The sequence below is a fragment of the Octopus sinensis genome, linkage group LG11, assembly GCF_006345805.1.
Source record: "Octopus sinensis linkage group LG11, ASM634580v1, whole genome shotgun sequence".
Lineage (NCBI taxonomy): Eukaryota > Metazoa > Mollusca > Cephalopoda > Octopoda > Octopodidae > Octopus > Octopus sinensis.
Window position 1 is genome coordinate 14,680,282 of NC_043007.1, and position 14,315 is coordinate 14,694,596.

Below are 14,315 nucleotides of genomic sequence, written 5' to 3' on the forward strand. Positions count from 1 at the left end.
ATTAAAATAAAGGCTGAATAAAAACTTGGTATATATAATTGAAGCAGCATTAAATTATAAAAGCGATCTGTATATCATAGTTAATGTATATACACCATTGACAGGTAAAATACTGTGATTTTCTTTGGGATAAATCTCTTATGGTGTGTTGTGCACCGAGTTTTTATTTAGCCCAGCAGCTATTTGCAGTGAATGCATTATTAACTCTTTCCTAAATATTGGAAACAATAAATTTTGTTTCGGCATGTGGTTGCAAGTACATGTCATTGACAAGGCCCCAAAATGACAAAAAGCTACATTTGGTATTCTTGTCAGTTGTTGCGAGGACAATTTTTCAAATCTCCTTCAGATATATATATGTTGTGTTTTTAAGAGGATTTCTATAAGAGATGTTATCATGGATGAAAATTGCAGTGTCTTCTGTACCAACTGTGTATATGCATTAAGTATGATACACAGACAGTTATTTTAAAAATTTGAAAGAAAAGAATCGTTACCTGTGACCTGCTGCTCATTCCTGATCCATGTTGAGAACGTCGGAAATCCAACATTCCAAATTCATCAGAGTAAGTTTCTTTCATACTATAACAAAAGAAATATTTAGAAGAGTTACCATTTCTGCCATTCTAGTCTCTCTCTCTCTCTCTCTCTCTCTATATATATATATATATATAAATATATATATATATATATTATATAGAGGGCATATAATATATAAATAATACATTCAAGTGGAAAAAATTTACAGATTTTTTCTCTTATGAGGTTTTTCACGCTAACCACTTGATAATTTCTCATGAAGATTTTATCCTATTTTAAAATTATATATATATATATATATATATATATATAAAAGACCCCCTTCGGTCATGACTGACCGTGGTATTACACCTAGAAAGTTACCCTCCCAGGCACAAGTCCAGGAAAGGTGGTTTATGGAAGACCAGCAGTCGCCCATGCATACCGGCCTCTCCTCTCCACACCACTGATGTTATCCAAGGGAAAGGCAAAGGGGCCAATACAGCTTGGCACCTGTGACGTCACAACTCATTTTTACAGCTGAGTGAACTGGAGCAACGTGAAATAAAGTGTCTTACTCAAGAACACAACAACCAGGAGCAATGAAAGCCTTGTGAATGGATTTGATAGACAGAAACTGAAAGAAGCCTGCTGTATAAATACACACACACATGTGCATATATGTATGTTTCTGTGTGTGTGTGTGTGTGTGCCTCCTCATGTTGATCTCACGTGATAACTGTAAACAAGCTTGAACAAGCAGAGTGTCAGTCATCTCCAGTCTTCCATGTAAACACGTCTAGTCATGCGGAAATAATTGCTTTACCTGGAAACAAGAGAGTGGGGCAGTGGCAGGAAGGTTGCCATCTAATCATAGAGAATCTGCCTCAAGGAATTTCATGTGACCCATGCAAAGATGGAAAAGTGGGTGTTAAAACAATGACGATGATGATAATGACGATGGCGATAATTACTGATGATGACAAATGAAGTGAGTCCATGGCACGCAGGACGGCCTACTGTGCTAACCTTGGATCGTGGAGTGACCCGCTGTTCTTCAGGAGACCTGTTGAGTCAAGTACGTCAACACCAACATCAAAATGAAAATCAAATGGAAATTGTAGTTAAGATACCTGTGCCGGTGACACTTTAAAAGCACCATCCGAACGTGGCAGTTGCCAGTGCCACCTGACTGGCGTCCGTATCGGTGACACGTAAAAAACACCAACCGATCGTGGCCGTTTGCCAACCTCCTTTGACCCCGGTGCCGGTGGCACGTAAAAAGCACCCACTACACTCACAGAGTGGTTGGCGTTAGGAAGGGCATCCAGGTATAGAAAACACTGACAAATCAGACTAGAGCCTGGTGCAGCCTCCTGGCTCCCAGACCCCGGTCGAACCGTCCAACCCATGCTAGCATGGAAAATGGACGTTAAATGATGATGATGATGATGATGATAATGACTGTCAACTGAAAATGATAAGCAGGTGTCATCTTCATCACTTAATGTTTGTTTCCCATAACGGCATAAGTTGGATGGCTTCATAGGAGCTGGTAAGGATGGGAGTTGTGTCAGGCTCCATGCTCTCTTTTATGTGGCACCAGCACTTGTGTTTTGTATTCTTTCACTCTTTTATTTGTTTCAGTCATTTGATTGTGGCCGTGCTGGAGCACTGCCTCGATCCCAGGACTTATTCTTTCTAAGCCTAGTACTTATTCTATCAGCATCTTTTGCCAAACCGCTAAGTTACGGGGATGTAAACACACCAACATTGGTGTCAAGCAATGATGGGCTCACAAATACAGACACACAAACATATACATATACATATATATATATATAATATATATATATGTATTATATATATTATAATATATATATGTATATATATATATATATGTATATATATATATGTATATATATATATATATATATATATATATATATAAATTTAAAATAATAAGAGTGAAAAATTGAATATTAATTTGATTAATATCAATTTAAAACCAGTCGTCTAGCATATAGAAAAATCTGAAGATTCATAAAAATTATATTACATACATATGGTCATCCCTCTTATATGCATATGTGTATATATATATATATATCATCATCATCATCGTTTAATGTCCGCTTTCCATGCTAGCATGGGTTGGATGGTTCAACTGGGGTCTGGGAAGCCAGAAGGCTGCACCAGGCCCAGTCTGATCTGGCAGTGTTTCTACAGCTGGATGCCCTTCCTAATGCCAACCACTCCGTGAGTGTAGTGGGTGCTTTTTATGTGCCAGATGAGGCTGGCAATGGCTACGATCGGTTGGTGCTTTTTACGTGCAACTGGCATGGAGGCCAGTCAGGGCAGCGCTGGCAACGGCCACGTTCGAATGGTTCTCTTACATGCCACCGGCACTGGTATCACAGCTACAATTTCCATTGATGTTGATCCATTTCGATTTTGATTGATAGGCTTCTTTTAGTTTCCGTCTACCAAATTGATTCACAGGGCTTTGGTTGGCCTAAGGACATAGTAGAAGACAGCTGCCAAAGGTGCCACACAGTGGGACTGAACCCGGAACCATGTGGTTGGGAATCAAGCTTCTTACCACACAGCCACGTCTGCACCTATGAAAACCACTCCTGCCCCTATAGTACATTGGGAAGTATGTGTGTGTGTGTGTGTGTGTTTGTCTACTCATGTCTTGTTGTCTTGACATCATTATATTATAGTTTGTAAAGCATATTGTTACCCTTCACTGCTCAATTCAAGTCTTTCTATTGACCCACATTTACAGACAACAGAAAGAAAATAGGTGCGTTTCTCTGATCTGAAACTGCACAGAAGGGAATTACTTGTAAGAAAGTACCAAGCTAATCAGTCTCATTAGAATTGTAATTTATTTCTTACAAATGCACACAAACAAGAATATTTGGTGGTGGGGGAGGAACAGTTGATTATATTGAGCTCAAAGCTAGGGTGGCGAGCTGGCAGAAACGTTAGCGGGCCGGGTGAAATGCTTAGCGGTATTTCGTCTGTTGTTACGTTCTGAGTTCAAATTCCGCCGAGGTCGACTTTGCCTTTCATCCTTTCGGGGTCGATAAATAAAGTACCAGTTTCGCACTGGGGTCGATGAAATCAACTTAATCCCTTTGTCTGTCCTTGTGTGTCCCCTCTATGTTTAGCCCCTTGTGGGTAGTAAAGAAATATATATTGAGCTCAAAGTATGACTGGTATGGTATTTTATTGACCTTGGAGTTGACGAAAAGTGAAGTTAACCACAGGATTTGAAGACTTTAAATTAAATTAGTAATAAATAATACATAGACACAGGCATGGTTTCCCAGCTACAAGGTTTTGAGTTCAATTCTACAGTGTGGCACATTGGGAAGTGTGTGTGTGTGTGTGTGTGTGATTTGTGTGTGTGTGTGTTCTTTTACTCTTTTACTTGTTTCAGTCATTTGACTGCAGCCATGCTGGAGCACCGCCTTTAGTTGAGCAATTTGACCCCATGACTTATTCTTTGTAAGCCTAGTATTTATTCTGTCGGTTTCTTTTGTCGAACCGCTAAGTTACGGGGGATGTTAAACACACCAGCATCAGTTATCATGCGATGGTAGGGGGACAAACACAGACACACACATACATATATACGAAAGGCTTCTTTCAGTTTCCGTCTACCAAATCCACTAACAAGGCTTTGGTGTGGGCCCGAGGCTATAGTAGAAGACACTTGCCCAAGGTGTCACGCGGTGGGACTGAACCCGGAACCGTGTGGTTGGTAAGTAAGCTACTTACCACACAGCCACTCCTGTGCGTTTGTGTGTGTGTGTGCATGCACGTGTGTGTATTTGTTTGTGTGCGTGCATGTTTGTGTGTGCATGCGTGCACGTGCATGTGTTTGTGTACTCGTGTCTTGTTCTGACATCATGCAATAATTATAAATGAATCAGGATCCCTGGTCTGGTGGTACGTAAAAAGCACCATCCGACTCGTGGCCGATGCCAGCACCGCCTCGACTGGCTTCCGTGCCGGTGGCACATAAAATACACCAATCTGACCGTGGCCGTTGCCAGCCCCGCCTGGCACCTGTGCAGGTGGCACGTAAAAAGCACCCACTACACTCACGGAGTGGTTGGCGTTAGGAAGGGCATCCAGCTGTAGAAACATTGCCAGATTAGACTGGAGCCTGGTGCAGCCTTCTGGCTTCCCAGAACCCTGGTCGAACCGTCCAACCCATGCTAGCATGGAGAACGGACGTTAAACGATGATGATGATGATGATGATGTTACTCTCGTACAAGCAATGTTGTTTGTTTCTAATCTGGGAAAATATTACTTAAGTTGGAAACAGGTTAGAGTTGGTGACAGGAAGAGCATTTCGCTGCAGAAATCTGCCTCAACGAATTCCATCCGACCCACATGAGCATCATCATCCCCATCATCATCGTTTAACGTCCACTTTCCTTGCTGGCATGGGTTTGACGGTTTGACTGAGGGCTGGCAAGCCATGAAGCTGCACCAGGCTCCAATCTGATCTGGCAAGATTTCTACAGCTAGATGTCCTTCCTAATGCCAACCATTCTGAGAGCGTAGTGGGTGCTTTTTACGTGCCACCAGCAAAGGAGCCAGTCAGGCGGCACTGGCATCAACCACGTTCAGATGGTGTTCCTTATGTGCCACCGGCATGGGAGCCAGTCAGGCAGCACTGGCATCAACCACGTTTGGATGGTGTTCCTTACGTGTCACCAGCAAAGGAGCCAGTCAGGCGGCACTGGCATCAACCATGTTCAGATGGTGTTCCTTACGTGCCACCGGCATGGGAGCCAGTCAGGCGGCACTGGCATCAACCACGTTCAGAAGGTGTTCCTTACGTGCCACCGGCATGGGAGCCAGTCAGGCAGCACTGGCATGGGAGCCAGTCAGGCGACACTGGCATCAACCAGTTTGGATGGTGCTTTTTACATGCCACTGGTATAGGAGCCAGTCAGAAGTCACTGGCATTGACCACATTTGGAAAAGTGAACATTAAAAAACTTGATGATGAATGCTATGTTCATTGCTTATTCCAAGGTGTGCCCTATCTGAAGAATATAGTATAAAATAGTTGAATACAGTAGAACAGTGGTACTCAACCATTTTTTGTCTATGGGCCTCTTTGATTCCTATTTTAGTCTGGTGGATCGTCAAAGCCATTTGATGTTTGAAAAATTCTATTATATTTCTATAATTAAATATTAGTAGGAAATGTATAAAAAAAATTTAAATATTCCTCCCCCCAAAAATTTCAGGCCTTGTGCCTAGAGTAGAAAAGAAGATTTATTGCTACTTAAACATAGATGTTCAGTTAGAACAAACTATACTGTGGTAGATATCACAAGAGAAACTCTCATATTGGTTTTTGGTGCAAAATGCTTTCTTGCTTATATCTTTTCTTAGCATCAACATTTCAAAAGAATAGATATTTTGAAAGAATAAACGGTATACCTGTATTTCATAATGGCTATTACATCTTCAGCATCTTCTTTAGTCGCTTCTTCTCGAAGTTCGGCCCTGGCACGAGCTTCAGTGAGCCGAATCAGAGATTCTAGCTGTCTGGTAGTTATTGGTGTGGAATCTCGGCTATGATGCTGACGTCGCAAATCTAGATAGAATTTCTTAAAAGACAAATTTGAAAAGCAAATATGTAAAAAAAGTCAGTAAATTATAAGCAAAATTTTATTCAAATTTATTACCATTAATATAACATGACTTGCAATGATTATAGTAACGAAACAGCATCATCACTGTTGCCATGGTTCCTCTTCTTCTTCTTCTCCATCCTCCTCCTCCTCCTCATCATCATTTAGCATCCATTTTCTATGCTAGCATGGTCTGGGAAGCCAGGAGGCTGTACCAGGCTCCATTCTGATCTGGCAGTGTTTCTACAGCTGGATGCCCTTCCTAATGCCAACCACTCCGAGAGTGTAGTGGGTGCTTCTTAAGTGCCACCGGTACAGGGGCCAGAGGAGGCTGGCAAATAGCCACGATCAGTTGGTGCTTTTTACGTGCCACCGGTACAGGGGCCAGAGGAGGCTGGCAAATAGCCACGATCGGTTGGTGCTTTTTACGTGCCGCCGGTACAGGGTCCAGAGGAGGCTGGCAAATAGCCACGATCGGTTGGTGCTTCTTACGTGCCACCGGTACAGGGGCCAGAGGAGGCTGGCAAATAGCCACGATCGGTTGGTGCTTTTTACGTGCCGCCGGTACAGGGTCCAGAGGAGGCTGGCAAATAGCCACGATCGGTTGGTGCTTCTTACGTGCCACCGGTACAGGGGCCAGAGGAGGCTGGCAAATAGCCACGATCGGTTGGTGCTTTTTACGTGCCGCCGGTACAGGGTCAGAGGAGGCTGGCAAATAGCCACGATCGGTTGGTGCTTCTTACGTGCCACCGGTACAGGGGCCAGAGGAGGCTGGCAAATAGCCACGATCGGTTGGTGCTTTTTACGTGCCGCCGGTACAGGGTCCAGAGGAGGCTGGCAAATAGCCACGATCAGTTGGTGCTTCTTACGTGCCACCGGTACAGGGGCCAGAGGAGGCTGGCAAATAGCCACGATCGGTTGGTGCTTTTTACGTGCCGCCGGTACAGGGTCCAGAGGAGGCTGGCAAATAGCCACGATCAGTTGGTGCTTCTTACGTGCCACTGGCATGGCTTTGTGATTATTAAAGCTGTTGTTGCATCTTTGTTGTTGTATTGTTGTCATCACCATCATCAGCAACAGAAGCAACGAAGGTAAAAGAGACACAGCAGAGAGGCAGGTTAAGAAGCTTCGGGTCAACAAAGTTATGCAAGTTGGTAGAAAGAGTCATACTAAAGCTAATGCCAAGCAGTGGTTACACTGAACATGCAGCAGTTTGGGTTTGTACCAGAAGGTGGAATTATATACATTATATTTTTGATGTAATAACTGCAAGGGAGCTCACAGACAAATATACTTTATATTTGTTGACCCGAAGAAGGATTTTGATGGGATTCTGGTATTGAGGAAATCAGGTGTGGATGAAGGGTTCAGAGAAACATTTCACATGATGTGTGAGAGTATTATTAGCACACATCCACTCAGTTGAAGAGGCTTTTTTGTCTTGCAGATAAGTCACTTGGTGACCCCACTAATAGCAATGCTGCAAAAATAACATTAAGTGGCTGGCATTAGGAAGGGCATCCAGCCATAGAAACCATACCAAAGCAGACACTTGACCTCAATGCAGTCCTTCAAGGCGGTGAGCTGGCAGAAACATTAGCATGCCAGGCGAAATGCTTCGCGGTATTTCGTCTGCCGCTACGTTCTAAGTTCAAATTCCGCCGAGGTCGACTTTGCCTTTCATCCTTTCGGGGTTGATTAAATAAGTACCAGTTACGCACTGGGGTCGATATAATCGACTTAATCTGTTTGTCTGTCCTTGTTTGTCCTCTGTGTTTAGGCCCTTGTGGGTAGTAAAGAAATAAGTATTTCGTCTGCTGCTACGTTCTGAGTTCAAATTCCACCGAGGTTGACTTTGCCTTTCATCCTTTCGGGGTTGATTAAATAAGTATCAGTTATGCACTGGGGTCAATATAATCAACTTAATCTGTTTGTCTGTCCTTGTTTGTCCTCTCTGTGTTTAGCCCCTTGTTGGTAGTAAAGAAATAGCTATTTCATCTGCCGCTACTTTCTGAGTTCAAATCCCGCCGAGGTCGACTTTGCCTTTCCAACCCATGCCAGCATTGAAGATGGATATCAAATGATGGTGATTAGCTTTGAAGTGGATGACAGTTGTGATAAGCTGTTTTTCAGACTTAACTAATCTATGTCAACATGAAACAACGATGACAAAGATGAATATAATTGAAGAAATTCTTCAGTAAAGTCTTCAGTCAGATTTATTGGTTAGAAAATAAATTATTCATTAATCTCCACAAACAATTCAAACAAAATATTTCAAAGAAATCAATACTATGATACAGCCCAGGGACATTAATATATATAAGAGAAGGGACTCTATGATATTACAATCTCTCACAATGGCACAAGTGGCAGGATATATTCTACTGGATACATCACAATGCAATACAAATGAAAATAGTGAACAATTTGATATATTGAATAAATGTCAGTAATATAATGTAATATGAAAGGAATCGTGATATATCTTATGGGAATTAACAAGATGCAATATTAGTGAAAATAATCAATAATATAACAGCTGAGATGAAATGATAATCTATGATCGGTTGATTTAAGAATCATTCTACATAAAAAGTTATTTAGTTGTAAGACACTGTCGTTGTCAGAAGAATATTGAAGCTATGTTTGAACTGATTGTTTCAGGATGTTTGTTTTGTCCTCTTCAAAGAGTTCGGTTGTATGGCTAGTATATATATATATATATATTACTCTTTACTCTTTTACTTGTTTCAGTCATTTGACTGTGGCCATGCTGGGGCACCGCCTTTAGTCGAGCAAATCGACCCCGGGACTTATTCTTTGTAAGCCCAGTACTTATTCTATCGGTCTCTTTTTGCCGAACCGCTAAGTGACGGGGACGTAAACACACCAGCATCGGTTGTCAAGCAATGCTAGGGGGACAAACACAGACACACAAACACACACATACATATATATGACAGGCTTCTTTCAGTTTCCGTCTACCAAATCCACTCACAAGGCATTGGTCGGCCCTTGAACGGTTTTGAATGACCATAGAAAGTGCGAGCCCTCTAACTGAAAAATTGTGGATTCGTATAAAGAACACACACAGACAGACAGACATTTTGCCGTTTATATATATAGAGATCATTAAAATGAGACAACAAAGGGCATCAATAGGATCAGTGATGAAATAAGATGCAGATGGTGACTGGATTGAACACATTCTCAACCAAGATCAAGAAAGCAGTCGTATGGTGACACTGGAGTGGCAGCCTGAGATATAAAGAGCAGCAGGGTACCCTAGAGCTAGATAGCAAAGGACCATTGACAAGGAAAGGAAACAAGAAGGGTGAAAAAGCTGGAATGAGACCGGAATAGTGACAGAAAACAGCTAGTTGGAGAGATCATGTTGTGGCCCTATGTGCCTCATGGCACAGAGAGAACCAACTAAAATGACTTGATTAGAAATGTAAAAAATCCAGAAGTGTTGTATGTTGGTGTCTTTTCAAAAGACTTTCAAGTATGTGGGTAGGACACATTAAGAGAGAATACTGTACTGAATCTTGATAGGAGTGGCTGCATGGTAAGTAGCTTGCTTACCAACCACATAGTTCCAGGTTCAGTCCCACTGTGTGGCACCTTGGGCAAGTGTCTTCTACTCTAGCCTTGGGCCAACCAAAGCCTTGTGAGCGGATTTGGTAGACAGAAACTGAAAGAAGCCCGTCGTATATATATATACTAGCAGAATTGCCCGGCGTTGCTTGGGGCTGAATTGCTTGAAAGTACTGTTAATGATTGCACTGAATTATGATGATTATTCAGGCAAATATTGATATAAGCTTACGGTGGGATATAAGGACTTAACGATCAAACGTGTGCCATTGCATTGTTTTGGGGGAACCAAATTTCTGATGAGCATTATAGGGGCACCAACTTTAAGTTTGAGAAAGTGTGGTGGTAGTCCGGGGTGCTCAAAGGAATTGAGTACCTCTATTGGATAGTTGATGACGTCCTCTGGGTCAGGAGTTGTATCGATAGACTGACATACATAGACTTCCCCAGGAATGAGTTTTAGCATTTCATCATTAATATGGTGAACAGTTTTATTCCTCGGGGCCAGTATAGCCTTTTTGCCAATCCAATCCATATTCTGATAATTAGCTTGTAGATCTGGGAACACTGCATCTCTGAGATCAGAAGGCGTCTTAACAATGGTACAAATGGAATCGATGGCAATATTACCATTTTCATCCCCTGGTATTTTGCCTTCGCCAAGTGCAAGGAGGGTGTGAGGAAATGCTGCTGATGTGATATTACGTCGCATATGAGCACGCATATTGGTGTGAAGTTTGAGAGTTACTTCCGTTTATTTAAAAAAATATGCATTAAAATGGAAAAAAATGATGGTAAATTATTTGTAAAATCATAGACTCATCGTAGACACGCGCTAATACCCAGAAGGGCTCGATATGAATCACGACTATAAGATACCCGGTTTTGGTTAAACTGCATCGCAAAATGTGGGAGTAGTTAGGAATCTAAATCGGAGTAGACAGACACACAACCTTTCTTTTATATATAAATATTTTCGTCCTAAAAAACTTTGTATGGATTGAATGGTTACCTCTATGGAAATATATACACGCACATTATACATACATGTGTGTATAGATGAATATATAAATACATTTAAATATCTATATACACTTTTGGGCGATCTTTCTGTTTCTTAGAGATAACTTTAGATCTTATTTTCGTGCTAAAAAACTTTGTATGGAGTGAATGGTTACCTCTATGGAAATATATACACACACGTTATACATACATGTGTGCATAGATGAATATATAAATACATTTATATATCTATATACACTTTTGGGCGATCTCTGTGCTACTTAGAGATAACTTTAGATCTTATTTTCATCCTAAAAAACTTTGTGCGGAGTGAATGGTTACGTGTATGGAAATATATACACGCACATTATACATACATGTGTGTATAGATGAATATATAAATACATTTAAATATCTATATACACTTTTGGGCGATCTTTCTGTTTCTTAGAGATAACTTTAGATCTTATTTTCGTGCTAAAAAACTTTGTATGGAGTGAATGGTTACCTCTATGGAAATATATACACACACGTTATACATACATGTGTGCATAGATGAATATATAAATACATTTATATATCTATATACACTTTTGGGCGATCTCTGTGCTACTTAGAGATAACTTTAGATCTTATTTTCGTCCTAAAAAACTTTGTGCGGAGTGAATGGTTACGTGTATGGAAATATATACACACACATTATACATACATCTGTGTATAGATGAATATATAAATACATTTAAATATTTATATACACTTTTGGGCGATCTTTCTGCTACTTGGATATAGGGGCGATGTTTCGCTTGTCGTAGCACACGTTTCCGTCGATTTCCGTAAAAAATGTAAACACTGAATCGGCCATACATACATACATACATACACACACACACACATACATGCATACATACATATACACATAAACCGAGTAAAAAATTTCAGTTATCTCTCTCTTTCACACATTACTCTCTCTGTCTCTTCACACACACTAACAGAAGCACTTCACTTACACAACATACTGTCTGTCTCCCACACTCCATCAAACACACACACACATGTACATCAATGCGTCCCATGCACGGTAACTTCAAAAGAACTTCCCTCGTCATACAATCGCTTTCTCTTAGTCTCTTTCGCTCTCATTACTTATGTAAAAAAATAAAAGTTTTTTACGGAAATCGACGGAAACCTGTGCTACGACAAGCGAAACATCGCCGATATAGGTCTTATATTCGTCCTAAAAAACTTTCCTGTCACACACTCACGCACACGCACGCACACACACACACACACACACCCTCACACACACACACACACACACACACACACACTCACACACACGCACGTTAGCTTACAATTTTATTTATATATTTGCGTGTCTATGTGTGTAAAGAGGAAGTGGCAGACTGAAAGAGTCACTCACTACAAAAGGTGAATTACTTTCATTTTATTCTTTGCACACTGTGTGTGTGCGTGTGCGTGTGGTGTAAACCACATTAAGAAAAGCATTTGACATACACACCAGAATGTGAGTTTTCTGTAAATTTTGCTTAATTGGAGTTTAAATTTTAAAAAGTGGACCTGGCAAAACCCGATGCATTCTACTCTTAAAAATGCTAAGTAAATTGTAATTGAAGAAATCCTATATTGTAGATTTCTATAACTGACAAAGGGAGGCAGATAAAATCTGCCTTTTATAATAAGAGATATATATATATGTATGTGTGTGTCTGTGTTTGTCCCCCACTCCCCAATCACTTGACAACCGATGCCGGTGAGTTTATGTCCCCGTAACTTAGCAGTTTGGCAAAAGAGACTGATAGAATAAGTACTAGGCTTGCAAAGAATAAGCCCTGGGGTTGATTTGCTCGATCGACTAAAGGCGATGCTCCAGCATGGCCACAGTCAAATGACTGAAACAGGTAAAAGAGTATATCAGACTATTACGTATGCAGTGTGTCCCAGAATTAATTATCTATTTCAATGAAATCGGGCAAATTTAAAAGAAAAATTGACAGAATTTTGTTTGTTACTGAATTATGATTCTAAAGCAAATAGATTTATAAATCTTACATCAAAACTTTATTGAAATTTCTCAACATGTGTTCTGTCTATTATTTAGATAATTTACATTTGACGTATATTCGTCCTCATCTTGTTTGTTGTTAACACGTTTCGGTTGATATACCCTCCAGCCTTCTTCTACGCCATATGCCCCAAGGGCATATGGTGTAGTGGTTAAGAGCGCGGGCTACTAACCACAAGATTCCGAGTTCGATTCCAAGCAGTGACTGGAACACTAATAATAATAATAATAATAATAATAATAACAACAACAACAACATTGAAAAATATCTTAGGAATGAGAACACAGGTTCGAAATTTCCGCAAGATACCTGATGAAGGTTGGAGGGTATATCAGCCAAAATGTTGTGTTAACAACAAAGAAGATGAGGACAAATATCTGTCGAATGTAAATAATGTACAGAATTCCTCATCTCTTAAATATAGATCTGTATGTGTTCTGTCTGTATCCCTGCAAATTTCAAATCTATCCTTAGCGCTGTGAAACACATTTTGAGCCATTCCAGGAGTTATCTCCTGCAGTGCTAACTGAATGCATTGAATTCCAGCTAAATCCTTACTTCATCTTGGGAATGGCGGTAGAGAAAATGATTGCAACCAAATTGAAGTCTCAACTGAAGATGGTATAAAGCTAGCTGCAGAGTGTTTATGATTATTTAGTTAATAATAATAATAATATAATAATAATAATAACAACAACAACAACATTGAAAAATATCTTAGGAATGAGAACACAGGTTCGAAATTTCCGCAAGATACCTGATGAAGGTTGGAGGGTATATCAGCCAAAATGTTGTGTTAACAACAAAGAAGATGAGGACAAATATCTGTCGAATGTAAATAATGTACAGAATTCCTCATCTCTTAAATATAGATCTGTATGTGTTCTGTCTGTATCCCTGCAAATTTCAAATCTATCCTTAGCGCTGTGAAACACATTTTGAGCCATTCCAGGAGTTATCTCCTGCAGTGCTAACTGAATGCATTGAATTCCAGCTAAATCCTTACTTCATCTTGGGAATGGCGGTAGAGAAAATGATTGCAACCAAATTGAAGTCTCAACTGAAGATGGTATAAAGCTAGCTGCAGAGTGTTTATGATTATTTAGTTAATAATAATAATAATAATGATGATGATGATGATGATGATGATGATGATGATGATGATGATGAGGATAATAATAATGATGATAATAATAATAATATTAATAATAATGATAATAATAATAATAATAACTAATTGTCTAAAATATTCCCATTAGTCAATAGTAAGAATTTGTTTGTGTGTGCATCATCATCATCATCATCAGTAAGAGAAAGTCAGTTGCAGAAGTTAACTTTTTCAACGGTTGTCATCATCATCAGAAACAGTTTAATCCCTCCATGGGGTGTTGTTACTTGACATTGAAAGAGATTATGACTTGTTACTTGACATTGAA

At 40.1% G+C, this 14,315-nt stretch overlaps 1 protein-coding gene across 2 annotated transcripts in view; it reads right to left on the reverse strand.

Moving 5' to 3' along the window:
- The window catches only part of LOC115217372 (DNA helicase MCM8), an 89,101-nt gene that overhangs the window by 14,438 nt on the left and 60,348 nt on the right, over positions 1-14,315 (reverse strand). For both annotated transcript variants that reach the window (XR_005001162.1, XM_029787047.2), the window contains exons 26-27: positions 6,000-6,169; positions 498-582 (exon numbers count right to left, since the gene is read on the reverse strand). Coding sequence is in view for 1 of the 2 variants with exons in the window: in XM_029787047.2 (XP_029642907.2) it covers positions 498-582; positions 6,000-6,169 (255 nt within the window). In the remaining variant the exon portion in view is untranslated. The remainder of the gene's footprint in view (positions 1-497; positions 583-5,999; positions 6,170-14,315) is intronic.